We start from the raw sequence: 24,707 nt of genomic DNA, 5'->3' as shown, positions 1-24,707 counted from the left end.
GTGGTCCTAACTGTTAAGCTTCTCTTCAGCTCCTTAAGCTAAAATTTTTAAATTTTATTTACTATAGAGCCCTCTTTTTAGTGGGAAAATTCTATAATGTAGTAGTCAACAGACAATACCACAGTGAGGTCTTACTAATAAACAACCACTTGAATTTATAAGTTACATAGACAGGACAGTCACTTTGGCTGTAAAAAGTGGGCTCCTCTGATCACATCATTAATTATAAAGACAAGTTTAAACTATTTCAAAGTTTAAAACATTTGGTAAAACTGACCTGCTGGGTGTACATGGTAAGCATTATTTTCTATTTCTTCTCGGTCATCTTGTAGTGACTCATCATGGAAAGACGTTTCCTCACTGCTTCCTTCGAGTCCATTGCGCAAAGCAGCACGCATGTTCAAAGCAACAATGGTATCGTCCACACTGCCGCTGCTGTTATTTTTGTTTCCAGCACTCTCTGGGGTTTGAGGAATGGGTTTGGCAATAGGATTAGTGTAAAACCGTGATACAAGAGAATCATCATCTCCATCCTGCTGATTATTCTCATCAACAGGTTTGCTCAGGAAGCTAAATCTGAAAAGAGAGAAAAAAAATATTAATACTTTAGCCCCCAGCAACAGTAACGACAATGACAGCTTAATCTTTATTAAGTATATGACACTATTCTGGATGATTCAATAAAATTAATCCTCATAGTAACTGTGTGAAATACATGTAACTATTGTCTCTAACTTATAAAAAAGAAAATTGAGGCAAGTAACAATAATAGTAATAACCTTGCACAATATCACCAAGTTGGGAGTTCTAACTAGAGGAGAAGAGAAAATGTAGGGCTGGAGAGATGACTCATTAGTTAAGAGTATGTACCGCTTTTCTAGAGGACCTAAGTTCAATTCCCAGCACACACATGGTGGATCACAACTGTTTGTAACTCCAGTTCTAGGGAATATGGTACCCTCTCCTGATCAACTCAGCTACCAGGCACACAAGTCGTACACAGACATACAAGAAGTCAAAACACCCATGCACATAAAATAAAAAACAGGGCCAGGTGGTGGTGGTACATGTCTTTAATCCTAGCACTTGGGAGGCAGAGGCAGGCTGATCTCTGTGAGTTCGAGGCCATCCTGGTATATAAGAGCTAGTTCCAAAATAGCTAGGGCTGCATAGAGAAACCATGTTTTGGAAAAACAAAACAAACAAACAAAAACGTAAGAAAACCTAGCTCTAGATTTAATGACCTTAACTGTTCATTTTCAAAAGAATGAATCTGAACACTGTCCTCTTGCTGTGTGGGTGTGTTCTTGGGGTGAATTTAGGTCATCAGGCTTGATGATAAAAGCTTGTACACCTTGAGCCATCCCACCAGCCTGTCAAATCTTTTGACTAAAACAAACACAAAAATTATTTGCTACTATGTGAAAATAAATGATTAGTGGTTAATGTCAAGATAAAAGAGTGAGAAATTTTAACTGGTTGGAATGATGACTCAGCTTTTATAAGCACTTGCTGCTGCTGTTCCAGAGAGTCCCAGGGTTTGGTTCCCAGCACTCACAAGGAAGCTATCAATGGCTTTAACTCAGTTCCAATGGATCCCAAATGACACCCTCTATGGCCTTTCCAAACACTGCATGTATACAATGAACATATATATTTGTAGGCAAAAGATTCCTATACAAAAATTTAAAAATCTCAAAATTTGAATTTAAACTTTAATATTACAACCGCAAAGTTTGGAAATATTTTAATGATATGAAATTATCATTTAAAAAGCCCACTATTTTGAATAAAAGAATACCAAATAACCTCTATATATTCACTAATGGAGAACTAATTAAATTATCTTATATTCACCACAATGACCAAACCATTAAGAATTAGGGCATGGTGGAGCATATTAAAATCCCAATACTCGGGGAGGCAGATCTCTGTGAGTACAAGGTCTGCCTGATTTACAGAGGGAGTTTCAGGACAACCGCGGATACATAGAAAAACCCTGCCTGGAGGGGGGGAAGTTTTCGGAGGTAGGACTGGCAAGATGGCAGAGGGTAAAACATAGACTAAAAGACCCAAGTTTAATCTCTGGGACCCACATGGTGGAAAGAGAGAATCAATTGTTGTGGAATATCATTTTAACTGTATAAAGAAAGGTATATTGCATTTGTTTCTGCTTTGACTAAATAAAATTAACCTGGGGTCATGAGGCTGAGTCAGCAACTAGTTGACAGGAAGTGGTAGGAAGGAACTAAGCCTAGCGAGGGTTCTTAACTGGGAGCTGAGCATAAATATGGTCCCTCTTTTGGGAGATGCACAAGCAAGTAGGGGTTAGCTACTTGTTATTCAGCCTCTCTGAGCTAGCAGGATTTCAAGTCTACCTTTGTACCCAGAGTTCTGTAGGACAGAGATTAAGATAAAGTTTCCTTTAGTGGCCTTGGTAGAGCCAGTGCCTGAGAGAACAGATTTCCCACCTGGCAGCTTCCCAGTTGCAATTGTAGGTTGGGACAGCAGTTGCTTAAGGTGTAGTCACTGTATTGAATGCAAAACAAAAACTAACTCTACTCCTAGAATTGTAAATGCATACCAACATCACTGGCTATTTCATTCATTTATTCTGTTTGTATAGTTAAGACAGGGTCTCTCTACACAGCTGTGGCCATCCTGAAACTCCCTATGTTGACCAGGATGTCCTCAAACTCAAAGATCAACTTGCCTCTGCCTCCAAGTGCTAGGACTAAAGGTGTGCACCACTATGTTCAGCCATTTTTTTTTAATTTAAAGATTCACTGATACAATGTTTGAGTACTTTGTCTGTATGTATCAGGAGCTACTGAGTACCTGCCTCAGCACTCTCTCAGGGTTCAGAACAGGACTTCTACGACAAATGGAGACTGGCTTGGGAATGGGATCTGAGGAGAATGAACTGACTGACTTAGGCACAATTTTTCTACTCAAGTTTCTTAATACCTTAGGGGAAGATAATCAAGCATAAGGGCACATAAGGGCAAAGCATCAAGCATAAGGGTAAGGGCATAAGGAAGGCTAAGGACAAGGCATCAGACAAGGCATAAAGGTAAGGGTAAAGCTAAGGGTAAGAAAAAAGAGGTGATCTCCACCGAGCTTTCGGTTTATATGGGCAGACAGACAAGCTAGCAATCCCATAGATGGTAACAATGGTATCAAGCATGCATTTCACAGAGTCACAAGAAACCAGTGAATCTGACAAAGAGGCACAGAGTGGGTGTGGCTGTGAAGTTCCCATGTGGCAGGGAACACAGCCTTGGTAGTTATATTGACCTGTGGGATTGATTTGTATTAGCATCTAGCTGACTGAGTTAAAAGGAACCTCTTCTGGGGACCCTGTTTTTGACTCCAGCAAGGTGCCCAGGCAAGAACTTTTCTCTCTGAAGGTAATTTTACAACTCAGGCCTTTTTCCTGTATAAACAGTTAAATTCCTGGGCTGTGACATTTTAGTTGAAACTAAGGAAAGGGGTAAATACAGAGTATTAGTAGCCTATTAAGCCAGACCAGAAGACCAGTAGATTACCTTCCTGAGTCTGCAACTAGACATACTACTTCCTGTGTGTGTGCCTCGCAGAGCTCCAATAATTTTAAGGTTTAAAGTACTCAAGAAGTAGCCAGGTAGTAGCGGCACTCACTTTTAATCCCAGCACTCAGTAGGCAGGCAGGTGGATCTCAGTGAGTTCGAGGCCAGCCTGGTCTACAAAGCAGGTTCTAGCACAGGCAGGACTATCACAGAGAAACCTTGTCTCGAAAACCAAAACAACAACAACAACAACAACAACAGTACTCAAGAAGTAATAACATGGGCTGGAGAGATGGCTCAGTGGTTAAGAGTGCTGGCTGTTCTTTCAGGGGTCCTGAGTTCAAATCCCAGCAACCACATGGTAGCTCACAATCATCTGTAATGAGATCAATTGCCCTCTTCTGGCATGCAGGCATACATAGAGGCAGAATGTTGTGTACATAATAAACAAACAAACAAACAAATAAATAAATGGATGAATGAATGAATGGATGGATGAATGGCTGAATGAATAAATAAATAAATAAATCTTTAAAAAAGAAGTAATAACATAACATCTAGGTGCCCCTGAACTATATGTTACTTCTATTTTACCATTCATCAATCTCTATAAAGTAGAATCTTTGAAAACGAAACAGAACTATTAGGAGGAATATTTACAAATAGAATTCAGCTTACCGCTCTCCATTTTCTGGATACTCAGATGGTGAAGCTAGGTCTTCTGAATCATGGTTAACAGGAGAAAAGAGATTGCTATTGTTAAGATTTTTCAAAACCAACTTCTTGATGCTCTTTCTAAAAGTAGAGACCAAAAGAAATAGAAATAATTTAACATGTACTCATGTGTACCAAACATTGTTTTAAAACCTGGAGCACTCTTGTATACTCAAAACTCTCCTAATAAGCTGCATATATTAATTTTTTTTTAAGACAAGCTTTTTCTGTGTAACAGTATTGACTCTCCTGGAACTCGATCTGTAGATCAAGCTAGCCTTGTACTCACAGAAATCTGACTGTCTCTGCCTCCCAAGTGCTAGGATTAAAGGCATGTGCCACCACCGCTGGGCTGCATATAAAAATTTTTTAATTGTGTAATCACATCATACAGCCTCAGATATATTGTACTTATATTGAACAATAAAGCTGAGAAGATTCAGATTAAAATGGAAAATATTCTTAAAGTTGAGTGTATGGTACACATTTTTAATCCCAGCATTCAAGAGGCAGAGGCAGGCAATCTCTGTGAGTTATAGGTAAGCTTGGTCTACATAATGAATGAGTTCTATGATAGTCTGGGCTACATAGAAAGACCTAGTCAACTTATTGCACCCACCCATGCGGGGTGGGGTGGAGAGTGTCTATATACTGCTCTTGTAGAGATCTCTGAGTTTGACTCTAACTCCCATCACAACAGGAAGCTCACAACCATATATAATTGCCTGGATTTATAAAGACTCCCTACCTTTTCTGGACTCTGAGATCACTTGCACTCAAGTACACATAACACATACACACACTTTTAAATATAATAAAAATCCAAATATTTTTAAATGACTAAGTATAAGCCCAAAAGTAAGCCAGCAAACAGCATCCCCCTAAGAGTTCTAAGTCAAGTGCCTACCTTGGATTTCTGCCCTGACTTCCCTCAATTATGGGAGTATAAACTAGCCGTGTAAATCAAGTAAATCCCTTCCTTGCCTAAGGTGCTTTGGGTCAGCATTTTACCACAGCAACAAGATGGAAAGTAGAACAGTATCAAAGCTCATTTTAACTACACACAAGCATATTATCTTTGCCTTCAAAAATCACTCGTAATACAACATATAAAACACATTTTATATTTTGGGCTAAAACAATTTCCCTCATTGGGATGTGTGCATGAAGAAGGCAGTTAGGTCTTAGATGTTCAGCGTTACCACTTTCCACCTTATTTTGTTGAGACAGTGTCTTTATTTATCTTGGAGATAAGCAGACAGATAAGAAAATAACAGCAATCCATTTGTCTCTACCACTACAATGTACAGATTTTAGACAAGTATGTGATCTTCTATGAATGGCTTCTTAAGTGGGTGCTGGGGCTTTGAGTTCAGATCCTCATTCTTGTACAGCAAATGGTCTTCCCAGTGAATCATCTCCCTAGTTCTTGACCCATATAAAGATTTTGGTCAGGCGGTGGTAGTGCCTTTAATCCCAGCACTCAGGAGGCAGAAGCAAGCAGATCTCTGTGAATTTGAGGACAACCTGGTCTACAGAATAAGTTCCAGGACAGCAAAAGCTACACTTAAGCAACCTTGTCTTAAAAACCAACAAAAAAGAAAAAAACAAAACAACACAACAAAAAAAAATCACCACCACCAACAAAAATTTAGCTTTATTCATTTTATGTGTATGATGTTTCGGCTGCACCATGTGTGTGCCTGGTGCTCATAGAAGGCCAGAAGAACATTTTTGACCCTCTGGAACTAAAGCAAAAAATGTTTGTGAGACACTGTGAGGATGATAAGAATTGAATTCAGGTCCCCTGCAAAAGCAAGAGCAACAAGTGCTCTAAACCACTCTAGGCTGACCCCTGTGCTCCTTTATATTTGGGTTATTCTTGGGGGGTGGGGGGCGGGGGAGAAGATGGCTGTGGGAAGGGACTCAAGTTTCTCTGTGCAGCCCTGGCTGTTCTGTAACTCACTCAAACTCAGAGATCCGCATGCTTCTGCTTGTGGAATACTGGGAGTAAAGTATGCACCACCACTGCCTGGCCTATTTTTTTTTTCCCAAGACATGTGTTTTCTGTGTTGCTCTAGCTGTCCTGAGAACTTATTCTGTAGATATTCTGTAGACCAGGCTGGCCTTGGAACACGGGCATCTACCTGTCTCTGCCTCCTGGGTGCAGGGAATGAAGGTGTATGTCCCCATACTATTTTCCTAACACAGCTATTTTTTTTGTTTTTTTTTTTTTCAAGACGGGGTTTCTCTGTAGCTTTGGAGCCTGTCCTGGAACTAGCAATGGAAGATCACCAGGCTGGCCTCAAACTCACAAAGATCCGCCTGCCTCTGGCTCCTGAGTGCTGGGATTAAAGGCGTGCACCAACAACACCCGGCTTGTTTGTTTTTTGAAACAGGGTTTCTCTGTATAGCTTTGGAGCCTGTCCTAAAACTCGCTCTGTAGACCAGGTTGCCCTGGAACTCACAGCCTGCCCCTGTCTCACAAAGCTGGGATTAAAGACATTCACCACTACTGCCTGGCTCCTAACTCACATTTATGAAAAGGAGCTGTAATAAACTTAACATTTGCTGTGGCACATGCCTTTAATCCTGCAGAGGCAGGTCCTTCGATGTGAGTTCCAGGCCAGCCTCATATAATGAGTGAATTTCGGGACAGCCAAGTTACACAGAGAAATCCTGTCTCAAAAACCAAACTTAGTATCATTCATAAACAAAGAATTGTAAGTAACGAATTAAAAACAAAACCCACCCTTTACTGATTAAAAAAGCTACTACCTTTTTCAAAAATGTGTGTGTGTGTGTGCGTGTGTGTGTGCGTGTGTGTGTGTGTGTGTCTATCTAAAATAAACGTCTCAGAAATGAAATGCTCTGTCTCCTGATGCCAATAATCTGCTATGTAATTTTCTTCAGGTCCTTTCTCATCTCAACACTCTAATCTAAAACATTATTGATGTGGATTTCTCCTATGCTTAGGAATAGCACTTCCGTATTAGTTTCCTATCTTATTATTTTCTAATTATTCACTATTAGTTCTGTATTTACAAACAATACCTATGTGGCAAATCAGAAAAGAAATACAGATTCTTCTTAACCTGTTCTTTAATATTTTTTAAAGAAAATCTTTATTATACTGTTAGGGATCCAAAGAGGGCCTTATACATGCTAGGCAAGTGCTCAACCATTGAGCTTGATCTCTAGGTCTTGACCATTTGAGTAGTAAAATACAAAGGTAATAATTTTGCAAAAAAATAGAAAATAAAAAATACAAACATGTAAAATTAGAATCACATTCATCAAAATAATTATCTGAATGATTTACCTTAGAATAATTAAAATAGGTTTTATTGCTTAAATACCTGTATTTCTTAATATACTTACTTGGGCATGAATGCTCCATTGGCTAAGGATGGTTCATCATCATCCAGTCCATCAAACAGATGTGATTTGGCTGTACCAGTTGTTTGCAAAGCCTTTGGTCTGACTCTGGTGGCAGGGCGAGGTGTAAGTTTATAATGAGTAGGTGTGGTAAGAGCCTTCTGAGCTGCTGGATTGGTTGGTTTCAGCCTCTGAAAAGGAAAAGAAAAGCATCAAGGAAGCTTGATATGGTAGTTTACATCAGCAGTTGGTAGACTAAGGCCAGTCTGATTACAGAGAAGCCCAGACTTGCCAGGTCTACATAGCAAGGCATTGTTTCACTGTCTCAAAAAGAAGCATCGAGGAATGTTACAGTTTACTTCAAATGTGTGGCATGGATTTAAAAATATGAAAACTAGTCCAGGCTAGGGACTCACATCCTACTCATCTCCCGTCCCCCACATTTTGAGACAGGTCTCTCTAAATAGTTTTATCAGCTTGTATCTTGCTACTTAGAACAGGATGGCCTTGAACTCTTTGCCTCTCCAGTGTAAGGATTCTCCAGTGTGAGGATTAAAGGCGTTTACCAAGTTTTGTTTTCACACCTAATCCCAGCATTTAGGAGATAAAGTCAGGGGGACAGCAAATTGAGGCTAGACTAGGTTAACCAAATTTCAAACCTCATCTTTTGCTGAAGTATCAGCTCTCTTAGCCAAGGACAGTAACACCTAATATCGTGATCTGGGCTGATGAATACTTAGTAGGTAAAAGAACCTAAATCTGGTAATTGGAGCTTGGATCCAGGAACCCACACCGTGGGAAAAAAGAACCAACTCTTGAAAGTTATCCTTGGATACACAGGCACAACTGCAAATATACAAATACATAATCCCACAAACATGAACATACATGCCAAAGGCACACAAAAAGATGTTTTCATGCCCTTTTGTAATTTAGTGCCTTTGTTAAGAATATCTTAATTTCTATATTATACTTCAAGAGAAAAATATCACCTCCTCTTGAAAAGTCTCATCAAATTTACGCAACTACCTATTTACCAATCTTCTTATCACATCTAAAAAGTTCTGCTTGTTTTTGAGAGGCTAGCCTGAAGCTTATTTTCTAGCCTCCTGTGTGCTGCAACTGGTGTGCACCACCCATCATACAAGGCATATATTTAAAAACTTGTATCAATGCTCTCATAACATAAAAATTTGTCATTTAATGTCTATAGCTGTCCAAGTTCATTTCTGTTGCTAAAACACTCTGCCAAAAGCAACTTAAGGTAGACAGGCTTGTTTTAGCTTACGATCCCAGATTCTAGTACACCTAGCTGGGAAGTCAAGGCGGAAACTCGAATCAGCTGATCACCACATAGTCACAATCAAGAACAGAGAGGAATAAATTCATCTATGTCCAGTACTCTTAGACAGTCCAATGCTCTAAATTGAGGAATGACGCTGTCCACTTTTAGGCTGTGTCTTTCCATATCAATTAAGGCAATCAAGACAACTGCCTTGCTGTTAAGTCTACAGGTTAAACTTATCTCTGATTGAGACTCTCACTGAGACTCGATGCTTTTTGAGACACGAGATTTTTGCAAGCTGATTCTAGCATATTTCTGTCACTACAAAGATACTCTGTACATCCTCTGTACATCCAAATTCTTCTTCATCCCTTGAACCACAAGTCCACTTTCTCAATAAATTGTGAATCTATCAATACAAACAAATCATAAAGCAACGTTCTGGCTTCTTTCACGGCATACTTTCAAGGTTTACCCATTTACTCTGCTCCTTCCAATGGATAGCAATATTTATTATATAATGTTCTATTTACTTACTTATCAAAAAATTGGTTCCTCTATTATTCCATCTACAATATTGAGCTACAGTAAACTTAAATTCTCAGAGGTAAGCTCCCTTATAAGCTCATAAAGTTCCTTCTCTTGTTTTGCATCCTTAGTATTAAACATGATGCCTATCTTACCATACTTAGGCATCAGGCTGCATTGACAACAAAATATTCATCTAATTACAACTTAGATTGACACAGTACCAAAGTACTAGGGAGATGATTCAATCAGTAAAGTACTTTCCTTGCAAGAATAAAGGCCTGAGTTTGATCTCTAAAAGCCACATTAGAAAAGCCTTCATCCCAGCTCTGGAAAATTGGAAACTAAAGAACTCCTACATCAGAACCAACTGTTTATTCACCAAATCTTCACTTCTACTTCTCCCAAATGTGAAATATCAAAATGCAATGCCAATATACTTGGAAATACCTGTTAACTGTGGTCCCTTTGATAGATAAAACTCATTTTTAGTCTCTCTTAAGAATAATAAAAAAATTACCTCTTCTTTCTTCTTAGGATCCGACATAGGATTCCGGAAGAGAGGGGAGTCTCCAAAGGGTGAGTATGTGAGACTATTGAGGTGCTGCTGGAGAACAGCCTGCTGGGCAGCAGAAGCATTTGGATCTGTCAAAGCTATTCAAAAAAGAAAAGGATGGGGGTGGGGAGTTAAGTTCAAGGATCCAACACATTAGTATCAGAGAACTCTTTAAAGAAATGAAATCTTTAAATGTTCAGACCCACTCAATGGTATTGAGAGCAAACTAAAAGCATAAAACCATGAATTAAACAAAAGTAAGCAAAAATATGGAGAGCCATTTATTTCATAAGAAATATTACTTAAAAATTCACTATTAATCAAATACATGTAAATTAAAATAGCCTATAAAGACTGCTTTGTACTTATCTGCCAACAGCACACATTACAAAACAGTTATAGTTTTGATCTCTAAAACAAAAGTCAATTTTATGGCATATCCTTATAAAGCCCAGCATTATACAGGCTAGGACACAAGAATCAGGAGTTCAAGTCTAGTCTAGATGACAACAAAGTTCTAGGCTGGCCAGCTAAGTTAATTTTCTCTCAAGGCTTAAGGATGAATATTTCCTACCAGGCAGTGGTAGAACATGCCTTTGACTTCAGCACTGGGGAGGCAAAGGGGAGCAGATCTCTGTGAGATTAAGACCAGCCTGGCCTACAGAGTTAGTTCCCGGCTACACAGAGAAACCCTGTTTCAAAAAAAACCACAACAAACAAAAAAACTAAAACAAAAACCAAAATAGAACATTTCCCATCAGCCACAGAAAATTCAGAGGACAAAAGCAACAATAAAGATTATATTCATAATGTACAAAAATGTCATGTATAAAAAAATAGTAAAACCAGTGTAGTATACTTCTAATGATAAAGAATCTGATTTTCAAGAGAATCATTCCAAACATACTTGTCAAAGATTAAATCACCAAACATCTGAGCGAAAATAACTTTTCCTCTTACAAAGATTTAGAAATAGGCAAAAGTCAAAATATAGTAAGAATGCATATCAACACTTCTCATATCAAAACTCTACGTTCTCATAATGGGGAAAATGAACGCAGCAGCAACACCAGAATGGGGAGTTAGAGTTAAAAAAACAAAACAAAAAACTCATAACATAGTAGATCCATCTTAGTCAAACAAATTGTTAAAACTGGATGAATGCAGTCAGGCTTGATGCACAAACCTGTAAACCTATCAGGTGGAAGGCTTAAGGATTGCTGAGTTTGAGGCCACTTGGGATAAAGAGAAAGAGACCCTGTCTGAAACACACATAAAGCTATGCAATGTACAAAACTAAAAAAGAAGTTAATTACTGTTGCTATTAAAGGAATAGTACAAAATGGTCAAGAATTTGAGATCCAGAGGGGATAATAGTAAAAGACCATATAGTAAACCATCTGAATTCAGAAAAGTCACTAAAACAATTTAAGACTACAACAAAAGTCAGCCATGGTGACACATGACTGTAATTCTTCTACTTGGAAGGCTAAAGAAAATGGAGGTGTGAGTTCAAGCAGGCAGTGGTGGTGTATGCCTTTAATCCCTGAACTCAGGAGGCAGAGGCAGGAGGATCTCTGTGAGCTTGGTCTACAAGCTAGAGAAACCCTGTCTGCAAAAACCAAAAAAAGAAAATAAAGAAAAAGGGGCAAAAAAAAAAGATCCTGTCACAAACAAATGATAATTAAAAAAAAGACTACATATAAGCAAAAAAAAAATATGAATTACTTCTGTAACACGGCATCACCAATAAACAAAACAGTACTATTGTGTGAAGTTAGGCAAGGAGACTAAAGTTTCAGAAACAACAACCCCTTTGGTCCTGGGGATTGAAGCTAGGGTCTCATACATGCTAGGCAAAACACTACCAGGGTGCTATCCTTACCCAAAAAATTCATCATTTTCTTACTTGACAATCACATATCCCAGAAAAAAACAAAACAAAAACAAACTGATCTCTTAAAAACTGACCTATGAGTCACACTAAGTGGACCAGCTCATAAGAATAAAAAACAAGGGGCTGGAGAGATAGAGCAGCAGTTAAGAGAACTGGCATTTTTCCCCAGAGAACCCGGGTTCAGTTTCTAGCACCCACACAGTGACTCATAACCATATCATATGTAACTATGATAGGGCATCTGACGCCTTTTTATGGCTACTATGGGCAGGAGGTATACAGAAATGCATGCAAGCAAAACACCTATTTGCATAATTGCTTAAAAATCATCAACAAACCCAAGCATATTTAGGAAAATTTGTTTTACATTGCAAATATGAAAACTTCTCTGTATCACCCACCCACCCCAAAAAAGATATAGGGTCTGGAGAGAAGATTCAGCAGTTAAGAGCAGATATTGGTCTTCCAGAGAACCAGAGTTCAGTTCCTAGCACCCATATTAGGCAGTACACAAACACCTGTAATTTCCATTCCAGCAGATATGCCTCTTCTGGCCTACTTGAGCAACCATACACACTTAGTATACACTGGCACTAGCAGACAGACAGACACACAATTAAAAATAAAACGTCTTAAAATAAAAGGTATGTATGGGGGATATGGCTCACTTGCTACTCTTACGGAGGACCTGAGCTCAGTTCCCAGCATCCACTTGGTGACTTAGAACCATCTATAAGTACAGTTCCAAGGAAACCAACACCCTCTTCTAGACTCTGCAGGCAGCAGGTTCACACATGGTACACATACATCCATACAGCAAAACATTCATACACATAAAATAATCTAAACATTTTTTTGAAGATACAGATAAGAAAGCTGCCATGTGAGCAAAATTTAGTGAATAAATACTAGTGAAACTACTACTGGTATTAGATTTTAGTCGTAAGAATTTGAAAACATATCAAAGAGTTAAATTATGACCAAATCATTTAAGGGGTTGAAAAAACAAAATCATGCCTTTTTAATGACGGAGAAATTTTTTCTTTTTCTGTATTGGTTTTTTTATTGTTGTTGTGACAGGATTTCTCTGTAGCTCTGGCTGACTTGGAACTTGTTCTTAGACCAGCCTAGCTTCTGCTTTCTGAGTACTGGGAAAAATAGTTCTAGCACATCAATTCTGCTTGGAGTTAGGAAATAAAATGCAACATTTGGGTAAAAATTTCTAAAGAGACAAGTTTCGATTATAATGAACCAAATGAGGACACTGCACTAGAACCTACAGGGATGGCAGCACAACAAAACTGAGGGCGAGACCTCTCCAAATAATGGCTGAGTATAACAAGTCTAGCACCTTTTAATTAAGATTTTATTTTGATATGAAGGTAGACATTCTAAAAGTTAATAATTTTTAAATGGGCAATAATGTACACCTGCATGTCTAACATTCCCAGCACTTAACAGGTAGAGATAGAGAAGATCAGGAGTTTAAGGCCAGTCTTTGTTACACAATATGAGTTACATATGATCATCTCAAAAATAAGGGGGTTGGGGAAACAAAACACCAGATTTATTCAAGTAGGACTAAAACACAACAGAAGAATAAATGTATAATCCATAGGAGAGTCCATAGAGGAATATAACTCAGCTGGCAGCTTGTCGACTTTCTATAAAGTTCTTGGTCTGGTTGATCCCTACACGACAGTATCAAAAGGGTAGAGTGGCACACTCCTATAATTCAAGTACTGGAGATTGGAGGCTGGCGGACTACCTATTAAACTATTCACGGTCACTCTCCTAACTTCCCTGATACTCAACAGATAGACTACACAGTCACAGAGCATGAAATAAGCTCATGGAAAGAACAGAGAAATGGTATTATCCATCATCTGAGAACTAATATTCTATCATTTACGGAACTTTTGAGTATCTGTTTTAAGACGACAAATTGAATAATGAAAGATGCTGGCAAATACAAGCACAAAGTTGCCAGTGAGGTTTAAGTATTTTATTTTTAAATGTGAAATGGAAAAGATCACAAAGCAGGATCAAAATTTAAGCAATCCTAATAAATTAAGGAACAAAAGGTACCTGAAATTTTTTTTAAAATTTATTTATTTATTTAGTATACAATATTCTGTCCCAGGCCAGAAGAGGGCACCAGACCTCATTACAAATGGTTGTGAGCCACCATGTGGTTGCTGGGAATTGAACTCAGGACCTTTGGAAGAGCAGGCAATGCTCTTAAACCGCTGAGCCATCTCTCCAGCCCGAAAATTTTAGTATAAACTAGCAAATCCAGAGTTTCAAGAAAAATCAAAATCTAAAATCAGATGCCTGAAAAGAGAAGTATTCAAGAAATCCTTGGGGTTCCTTTGACTATTATAGGGACCTACGTAACTGAGGATGGCTCTCAACTTGCTAGGCAGCTAGAAATACCTTAAATTCTAGATCCTTGCGTCTCCTCAAGTGACACTTATAAGTGGGTGCCACACTGCCTGGCTTTCAAAATATTTTTAACACAAGAACAGAAGACTAAGTGACACGTCATATCAACTATCAATATAAATACAGGGGGCCGGAGAGTTGGTTCAGCAGTTAAGAACACTTGTTGCTCTTACAGAGGACCCAGATTCAATTCCCTGCACCTATATGATAACTCAGAACTGTAACTCCAGTGCCAGGGGATCCAATGCCCTTTTCTGATCTCCTTGTGAACCCAGTGCATACTTGGTATACTTACATACATGCAAGCAAAATATTAATACACATAAAGTAGTGTCTAAAAATTTCAAATATATTTCCATACTTGAAAAGAAGAAAGGGGGAAAGAGAAGACTAGGGAAGGGCACTGATAACTCACTTGATAAAGAGAATTAAGGAAACTATCACTTAGTGGACAGAATCAGTACACACAGCTTAAATGTATAATGATCTCAAAATGTAGTACAAGTGTTGGGAGAAAATAGTCATATAAACTCATTCCTGGCTGAGCAAGATGGCACGTGCCTATATTTGGGAGGCAAAAGAAGGCCTGTTCTACAGAGTGAGTACTAGGACAGCCAGAGCTACACATAGAAACACTTCTAAAACTAACAACCGAAGAACAAAAACAAAATCAAACCTCCTTTTGGGGGCCAGAGAGATGGTTCAGCATTTAAGAGCACTGGTTCTTCCTACAGAGGACTTAGGTTTGGTTCTCAGCACCCATAGGGTAGCTCACAACTACCTTCAATTCCAGAAAATCTGATGATCTTTTCTGGCCTCCACAAGCCCCATGCACATACAAGGTATATGGGTATATGCAAGTCAAATATGCATGCACATAAAATAAAATTATAAAGTCTTTAAAAAAATCCAACTAATTTCCTTCTAACTCGCACTATTACTGCCAGGTGATACTAGATTTTCTAGTGACACACAGTTTATATAGATATTTTAACACTAAGATAACTTTTTGTTAGAAATAAGGTGGAAGATACTATAAAAACTAAGGAAGTATATTCACATGAATGAAGTACATAAAATATCTCAACTGATAAAAAGTAAAACTTAGGAAAATTAGTGATTGTAGAACATTAACACTAAGGGAATAAACAAAACAATAGAGATAAGTGAACTAACACCTTTATTTTTAATAAGTTAAATTTATGTATATTAAAACAAAACACAGCATACGAACACATTACATAGTGAAATAAACTTCATCATATGCTAAATAAAGTTAAAATAATAACAAAATGATTTCTAAGGAGACCAAGCCTAGGAATGAGGTGACAAGGAAGGCCAGAGTCTAAACCCTTCTATATTACATGGGTGTTTAATGATGTGCATATGCACACTGTTTTAGTAGAGATTTTAGTAGAGAGGGACAGTAAAAAAAAAAATCAAGTCAGCAAGCTAAGTAATTAGCAAGAAATAAACTGTAAAGCCTTCTAAAGTGACTGGCACTTACCTACTGGGGCCTGGGGGGCGCCAAAGCCCAAAATGGCTGTCGTAGTATTAAATCCAGGGGCCCCAAAGGCTCCTGTGCCAAGAGGCCCTCCAATCTTAGGTTGGCTGTTTCCAAACAAAGATGCCTGTCCAGCACCAAGAGCTATGGAGACAAGAGGAAAGAACAAGTGCCACAGAAGATCCTTTGACTACTGTGCAGCGGTCAGTTACTTAGAGATACAATACATTGGAAGTTCATCAGGAGCAGTCATTCGAGGAAAGCACTACTGCGGTAGACACTGACTCACACCAGGCACTGGACTGGGTACAGCAGAGGCAAAACCATCATTCACTGTGTTAGTTCCCTCAACTACAACACGTGACAGATAACTTATGTTTCTAATAGTTAAAATGAATACATTTCTCATTGCATTTCCAAGAAACATGGTATCTATCAAACACACAGACTATTAACTGATATATCTAAAGCAGGAGTACTTGTTCCATTTGAGAGCAAAGTTACAAAAGTTGTGATAGAAAAAAGGGTCAGAGCTAGCTATGTCTGACAGAGTCACCAAGACATCAACATTAACTAAAACTCTACTAAAACAGATTTAATTAGTTAAATTAAAAAAAAAACAGTTCCATGTGTATTTTAGTATTTACAAATCAATATACTTAATTGATCCAATCACAATGCCAGTTTACAAAAATGATTTTTATGTGTATGTGTGTTTTGCCTTGCCATGTGTGTCTATGCAAGTCTGGTACTCATGGAAGTCAGAAGAGGTCATCAAAAATCCTGCAACTGGAGTTGCAGATAGTGGAGAGCTGCCAGGTGAGGAACTGGGAATCAAACCCAGGACCTCTGGAAAAGCAGCAGTGCTCTTAACCACTGAGCCTCAATGTAAACATTTTAAACTGGCATATAAACTATAGAAAATCAAATTATCTCCTTTGAATGGTTAAAAAAGAGTAACACTTTTAATTATATTATAAATCTCCTGGAAACAACTTTAACCAAACAAACTCGTTTTTCTTCAAAATGCCCAATGTAAGAATTAAAACATATTCAAGTTTTAACAGGAACTAGACTGGTTTGAATAAAAGCCCATTCCTCTACCTAATCCTGGAATTACAGATATGCACCAGTATTATCTCAGTGGTTATGAGCACTTGTTGCTCTTATAGAGGACCCAGGCTTGATTACAATACCCACATGGTGACTCCACTTAGACTCTCTTTTTGACCTTTACAGGCACTAGTCATGCACATACATGTATGCAGGCAAAACTCATATACGTAAAGTTATAAACAGATCTTGAAATTTTTTAATGTAGAAGAGAAATTATTTTCTATTTGTAATTATTTGGTGTCTCTGTGTCTGGGGATACAAATTCTACTTAGAGAAAGACTGGTCAATTTAACTTAAACATACAAAAAAAAAAAATCTAAAAAAAGACAAAACCCAAAGACCCATGTACTAGACAAATATACTTCTACTGAGGAATGAGTTTGAATCTCCATCACTCAAAAGGAAACTGCAAATGACACCCATTTACCTCATGCTTTCCCCACAAACAGTATTAAGCTCTATAGTGTTAGTTTACATATAATACCGTGAAATGGAAAATTCAAATTTAAGAACATGTTCTTAAAACTCAGTCTGTTTTAGTAAATATAAGTCATAGAATCTATATTTGCTTGACAGCTTGTACTGCACAAATTTCCATATATAATTTATTCCTACTAAAATTCAAAGTGTAAAATTCTTTACTGATTTTGTCTTTTACTTTATTTATATGGAAAAGGCATGAATAAGGAATATATAGCAACAAAAATGTGATCTGTAAACTATGAAGAATAAGGCAAAATATTGAAAGTTAAACTATTAAATTGTGAAATTAAGAGATAATATTAGAAAAATGGCACAGAATATTTTATTATTAATATTTTTTAAACGCAGGGATTCTATTTGTTTGTTTGATGTCCAGTGGTGTTTTGCCATGGGTGAAACGTCCTCTGGAACTGGAATTACAGGTAGTTTTGAGCGGCCATGTGAGTGCTAGGAGGTGCTATCTCTCCAGCCCCACTACAGAACATTTTAAAAGCCTGAACTAAAGGCAAAGGACATTGGTAATCATACTCCTCAAGATCTGGATTACATTTCAAACAGAAATGTAATCATACAAGAATCAAACTCAAACATGAGAAAAACTTGCATATAAATAAAATTAAATGACTGACAAAAGAATCTGAATGGAAATACAGATAATTTTGTGACTTTATAATGGTCATATGGCAGAAACAATGCTTTCATTTTTGAGTTTGAAGGTTTTCTCAGTTAATAATATCAAGCTCAGCTATGGGCAAAGCTGTATGCTCCGAGCATGCTTAATGTAATCGAGGAAAAGTTATGACGTTTGGCAGGTTAACTGTATTAAACACAGATTTTCAACTGATGATACAATTATCAAGATGTGACCAAATTATAAGTCACTGGGATACTGCATGGCTAAACTAAATTCTCACCCAAGTCTTATGTTCATTCTCATAGACCCTTTGGAGATAAAAGCACCTTTGGTAGTAGCACTCCTCTGTCATCTAGTACCCAACGGCAGAAGCAGGACAGCAATTGAAGCCCAGGTGTGCTATAAGAGATATTGTTTAAAAATAACAAAGAGTGGGTGGGAATGTAGCTCAGTTGGTAGACCTCTTCTCTAATGTGTATTAAACCTTGGGTTGAATCCCATAGCACCAAAAAACGGTGTGTGGCAGCACAGGCTTGCCATTCTAACATTTGGAGGAGAAAAGTCAGAGGATCAGACTACTCCTTTGAGGGGCTCAGGCCACGGTGATGCACACCTTTAATCCCAGTATTCCAGAGAAAGAAAAAGTAAGACAGGTCTTTGAGTTCAAGACCACCCTGTTGTTCTAGGACAGCCAGAGTTACACAGAGTTGCTGTCTCAAAACAAACAAACAAACAAAAAGAAGCCAGGCAGTGGTGGTGGTACAGGGTTTTAATCATAGCACTTGGGAGGCAGAGGCCAGAGGATCTGTATGAGTTTGAGACTAGCCTGGTCTACAAAACAAGTTCCAAAACAGCAAGCCAGCCAGGGCTACACAGAGAAACCCTGTCTCAAAAGAAAGAAGAGAAGAGAAGAGAAGAGAAGAGAAGAGAAGAGAAGAGAAGAGAAGAGAAGAGAAGAGAAGAGAAGAGAAGAGAAGAGAGAAGAGAAGAGAAGAGAAGAGAAGAGAAAAGAAAAAGGTGGGAGAAAAAGGAAAAAAGGGAAATTCAAAGTGGCTTGTTGTGGTAGAACACATCTTTAGTACCAGCAAGTAACTCATCAACACAGAGCTAAGGAGTAGACTTTGAAACAAGTAACCAAAAATAGCCAAATTATCACAAAGCAGAGGCAGGAGCATAGAGCGTAGACTTTAAAAGCCCTTTTAAGGCCCAGCATGGTGGAACATGGCTTAAATGCTAGCAATCAGGAGGAAGAAACAGGTAGACCTCTCTGAGTTTGAGGCCAGTCTATTTAGGGAGTTTGCAAGACAGCTAAGGGTTACATATTAGATTCTGTCTCAAAATAATTAATTTAAATTAAAATTTAAAGCTAAAGGCTTGCCTGGGGTAAAAGGTCAGTTGAAAGGAATGCTTCCCCAGCAAGTAAAGACCTGGGTTCAACCAAATGCACCCAAATGCACACTACCCAGGAATCTAAGGCATTATTGCTTGAGACCAGAAGTTCAAAACCAGATTGGGAAAAAATAGTAACACAAAAAGGGGAGGGTGGGTGGAGATAAAATTCTACCAAATAGCAATTAAAAACAATAATATATACATAATAAACATAATTTATGATTTTTGTTTTTGTTTTTATTTATTTATTTATTTTTATTTTCTTCGCTCCCTTCTGCCCTGTTCCATGATCCCCACGCTCCCAATTTACTCAAGAGATTTTGTTTTTTTTCTACTTGCATAATTTATTAAAAATAAGTCATGATTGCCAGGTGGTGGCGGTGGCGCAAGCCTTTAAACCCAGCATTCAGGAGGCAGAGGCAGGGCATCTCTGGGAGTTCAAGGCCAGTCTGGTCTACAAGAGCTAGTTCCAGGACAGGCTCCAAAGCTACACAGAAAACCTGTCTCGAACCCGCTCCCTCCCCCAAAAGGCATGATCAAATACATAGAATAGAAAGATTCAAACAACCAACAGGTTTACATCACTAAACATTGGAATACACAAATTTCCACTACCACATGGGCAAAATGAAGATCAATAAGGGATCTTAGGAATGTTATAAATACTGGCTGTACTTCCAGAGGTCCAAGGTTTGGTTCCCAGCACTCACATGGCAGCTCACAACCACCTTTAACTCTACTTTCAAGGCTCCAGCATAAGTGTCCTCTTCTGGCCTCTGGGAGCACATGCATGCAGGCATACAGGCAAGCGAGACACCCATCCATATTTTAAAAAATTAGAGACCCAATAAGCTCTTGTGATAGCATATGCTATAGTAGTCTCAGCTACATGACTAGAAAGTTCCCAAGCCTGGTAGTTTGCAACCATGCTTTCAAAAAACATAGAAAGAATCATGGACAAACTACAGCTAAAAGGAAAGTGAGATTCCTTTTCAAAAAGAAAAAGCCCAACAATACAAAAAAGGTATGGAAAAAACACAACAAACAAGGTAAAAACTAATAGAAAATGGCAGTTTCTGCAAGACAAATAAAAAGACCAACTAATAATGTGCATCCTCTAGATAGAAATTTTTATGTGTGTTTGTATTTTGTCTGCATGTACACCTGTGTGAGGGTGTTGGATTCCTCTGGAACAGGAGCTACAGACAGTTGTGAGCTGCATGTGGGTAATAGGAAATGAACCCTGGTCTCCTGGAAGAACAGTCAGTGCTCTTAATCACTGAGCCATCTCTCCAGTACCCCCAATAGCAATTTTAGTTTTACTTATTAATTAAATGGTAACATAAACACAAAGTTAAGTAACAGAAATTTTCATTGAGGGGAATTTGCTATTAATACCAAAAAAATGCCAACTACTGATGGTAGTGGAAAGTAGATAAATAAATGTGAGATAAATAAAAAGTGAGATATATAAATGTATATGTATACATTTATATACACACACACACATATATGGCAAATGCAAATCACACCTTTGTACACACATACATTGAAATATTATTTAAAGCCATTATTTTGAAATGAAATCTATACACATGGGCCAAACCAAAATAAGCTGTTAAAATAAAGAAAACACAATGAGATACAAAGCATAGCACACATTTCAAAATTTCAGAAAATGGTTATTATCTTACTATGTACAGTAATTTTCAGATCATTCTCTCAAATCCTGGTGGCAGCCCAAGACAACAATGTATAACAATGACATTTCAGCCTTTGGTCTAAGCTAACCCATAGGTAGTCTTCCCTTTGAGATCCTCCTACTCAGCTCTCACTTTTCCTTAATAAATCTGCATTTGCTCTGCTACAAAAACAAAATCCAAAACAAAAGTCACTCATGGATAATGGACTAGTGGAATAGGGTGGATCTGTGGCACAGCATTTTGCTACCATGTATACAACCCTGGCTTTAACCCTCAGTAATATAAAACAGCCCAAGTAAGGCACAACTAAATATGCCATTAATATCCCTAGATGTCTGTACAAATGAATGTGTGTAAGCATAGTTGAGTATGGTGATCCACACCTTTAATCTAAGCACTTGGGAGGCAGAGACAGGTAAATCTCTGTGAGTTCAAGGCAAGCCTGATCAACAGAGCAAGTTCTAGGCCATCCAGATTTACATAGTAAGACTCTGCCTCAAAAGCAAAGAAAGTCTCAAAATAAGAAAGAATTAAAAAGGTTAATAGTTCAAACGAGTATAAAGAAAGTCTCTATTAAGGAGATGGCAAAGGAAAAACCATACCACAAAAGAAAACAAAAATCAAGCTGTGGAAGCAGAGATTATGAAAGTAAGTAGTTGCAACTAAATTACTGTACCAAAAATAAGAGAACTAGGCAAAGGAAGAAAATATGTATGCTTAAACCACATTTTGTTATACATTTAGAAATAACCACCTTTAGAACCCCTGCCCAAGTTACTGAAAACAGGAAGACAATATTTTAAATGTACTAAAAATTAGCTATTAATAGGAGGAAGAGGGCTGAAAGATAAAAAAAACTGAAAGGTATGCACAAACCTTGTACAACAGAACATTTCTGTTAATAAGCACAGCATGTATTCTCTAGTCTCTGTCTCACCATGACACTTAACTGGTGAATAATTCCACATCCAAAGCATTCATATAAAGTTAAGAGATAGATAGGGATTTAATATTTACCACTATACTGAAAATTCTCACATTTTAAACTAAAACTTCCAGCTAAAATAGGACTAAGGGGGAACAAACTTATGTGGAAAAGTTAATTTTCCTATAGCTCAAAAATTTACATTTTGTGAACTTAAATACGAAAGCACTAACGTTTTAGGACCTGGTAAAACTTAACTGCTGGAAATGCTTTAATAATTTTATTTGTAAAAATGAATCTAAGCCTCTTATTTATAAGTATATAATTGTAAATTATATTCATAAGATCAAATTGTATTACTTCTTAAAATTCATACAAACACTTTCTTACCTGTTCCAAATCCTGTACCAAGTCCAGTTCCCAGAGTCCCGGGTGCGGGCTTACTTCCAAAAATACTATTCCCACTGTTATTTGTGCCAAAACCTAAGGAGGAAAAAGAATGAGTACATTATAGTTTTAAAACAATTCTCAATTTTCTCTAAAAGGGAATACTAACACAAAGACAATTGACCTTAGGCTTTGTATCCTTAAGTTATTAATACTAATACTTATGAATTGCAAATTATCAGTTACTATAACTTGTTAAAAAAAATTGCAGTTGCAAAGAAGTCTTTATATTTACTTAACTGCTTGGAATAGAGTAATACCCAATAGCAAAGCAAAGTACACATCTTCATGTTTGAACTTTGTCAGGCTGAGTCAGGACATGGTTCAGGCTTACAAACACAAAACTTTATTCCCTGAAACTTTCATTAAAAAATGAAACTGTCAACAAATAAAGTTTATTGAATCTAAAGGAATAGAAAACCCATAAAAATCTCTATAGAAACACAAAGAAACCCTGTCTGGAACCTTTCCCCTATGCGCCCCAAATCTCTATAGCAATCTTTGCTTTAAACTAATAATGGATCTGACACAGACATTAATGTATGGCGGATTATGTGAGGTTCTTTTACAATGTCACACTCAGTTAATTCATACAAACAAAAATGGCTCAACTAGCTACTTTTGGGGGTAGGGAAGCTTTTTAATGAAGGTTTCACAGAACTCGAGCTAGCCTCCAAATAGCTAGGCACTAATAGTGGCTTTTATTATCTCTGTACTTTTCAAGTGTTGGGGTCACAGGTATGCTCCACCACTACTGTCTCTACACTATAAAGAAAAAAGTGACTGGGGCTGGACAGATGCTCAATGGTTAAAGCCAATGACTGCTCACTCTTCCAGAGGACCTGGGTTCAATTCTCAGCACCCACATGGTGGCTCACAACTGTAACTCCAAGATCTGATGTTCTCACAGACATACTTGCAGGCAAAACACCAATGCACATAAAAGGAAATAAATTAAAAAAAAAGTATAACCTCTGAACAGCCTATCTGGAGTGCAACAACTTCTTCCTTTGTCACTCTCCTTCACTCTAACTTGCAATTTGAGAAAATCTTATTAATTCCCCTTTGAAAATCTACAAATATAAAGTTATCAATAGTCTACTACAATTTACTTTTCATTGTTAAGGTAACAAAATTCTAGAATCCCTTTTGAAGACTTATCAACAAAGCAAATCATGAATACATCATTATTCTCTAATGCTAAGAAATAATCATGGGCCTGAAAATTCTTGGGGTTTATTTTTGTTTTGTTTTTCTGAGACAGGGTTTCTCCATGTAGCCCTGGCTGTCCTGGAATTCACCGGCTGGCTTTGAACTCAAAGAGATTCTCTTGCTTCTGTCCTACCCAGTTCCTGGATTAAAGGAATTAAAGATCTGTGACATCACCATGGGGTACAATCTTGGTCTTAAGACAAATGTACTTAAAAACTATCTTGAAAGTTCAATGAGAGGGCTTGTGTTATCAGTTTGCAATGGAAGCTCTTGGAAAGCTGAGGCCATTTATTAGATAGCAAGACTGAAGGAGAAGGAAGGAAAGGTAAAGTGAGTTAGCAGTGTCACTAAGGGGGACTGTAAATATGTCAGGATCTAGCCAGTTATTAACAATAAAAAAAAGGCCATAAAGTCAAAGGAGATAAAGTCTGAAACCAAGCCTATATGGGTCATTTTAAAATCTAAGCATGTAATCTGACTCAATCTCAGCAAGTGAGTCATGTGTTTAAAAGTTTTCTCTTTGCCGGGGGTGGGGGGTGGGGGGGGTGGGGTGGTGGTGGTGGTGGGGTGGGGTGGTGGTGGTGGTGGCACCTGCCTTTAATCACACCACTCAGGAGGCAGAGGCAGGTGGATCTCTGTGAGTTCGAGGCCAGCCTGGTCTACAAGAGTTAGTTCCAGGACAGCTCCAAAACTAGAGAAACCCTGTTTTGAAGGGGGAAAAAAAGTTTTTTCTTAAATTGCTTTATATAACACATATATACACATACACAGTTTTGTCAACTCAAACACAACAAATTTTCCTTTAAAAAAAAATGAAAAGAAAGTATTTAAAGATGCTCCTTTTCTTTAACTCAAATTTAACAAAAAGGACCACAGTCTTGTACCAGAAAACAAGCTATTCAGGGTCAACCTCAAACCCACAGGAGAGATCTAAGTGCCA

General features: G+C 37.8%; 1 protein-coding gene across 7 annotated transcripts in view; it reads right to left on the bottom strand.

Moving 5' to 3' along the window:
• Nup98 (nucleoporin 98 and 96 precursor) overlaps positions 1 to 24,707 on the bottom strand; it is a 96,744-nt gene that overhangs the window by 38,302 nt on the left and 33,735 nt on the right. For 4 of the 7 annotated variants that reach the window (XM_087908636.1, XM_087908638.1, XM_087908639.1 and 1 more), the window contains exons 11-16: positions 22,499 to 22,591; positions 15,859 to 15,999; positions 9,974 to 10,107; positions 7,644 to 7,831; positions 4,227 to 4,343; positions 278 to 576 (exon numbers count right to left, since the gene is read on the bottom strand). In XM_087908636.1, the coding sequence (XP_087764762.1) occupies positions 278 to 576; positions 4,227 to 4,343; positions 7,644 to 7,831; positions 9,974 to 10,107; positions 15,859 to 15,999; positions 22,499 to 22,591 (972 nt within the window). The remainder of the gene's footprint in view (positions 1 to 277; positions 577 to 4,226; positions 4,344 to 7,643; positions 7,832 to 9,973; positions 10,108 to 15,858; positions 16,000 to 22,498; positions 22,592 to 24,707) is intronic. The other 3 variants (XM_087908640.1, XM_087908641.1, XM_087908642.1) reach the window with 1 other exon arrangement.

Source organism: Myodes glareolus, chromosome 7, assembly GCF_982192425.1.
Source record: "Myodes glareolus chromosome 7, mMyoGla1.1, whole genome shotgun sequence".
NCBI classification, from domain to species: Eukaryota; Metazoa; Chordata; class Mammalia; order Rodentia; family Cricetidae; genus Myodes; species Myodes glareolus.
The sequence above is the reverse complement of the archived record's forward strand: the minus strand, read 5'-3'. Positions and strand labels throughout refer to the sequence as shown.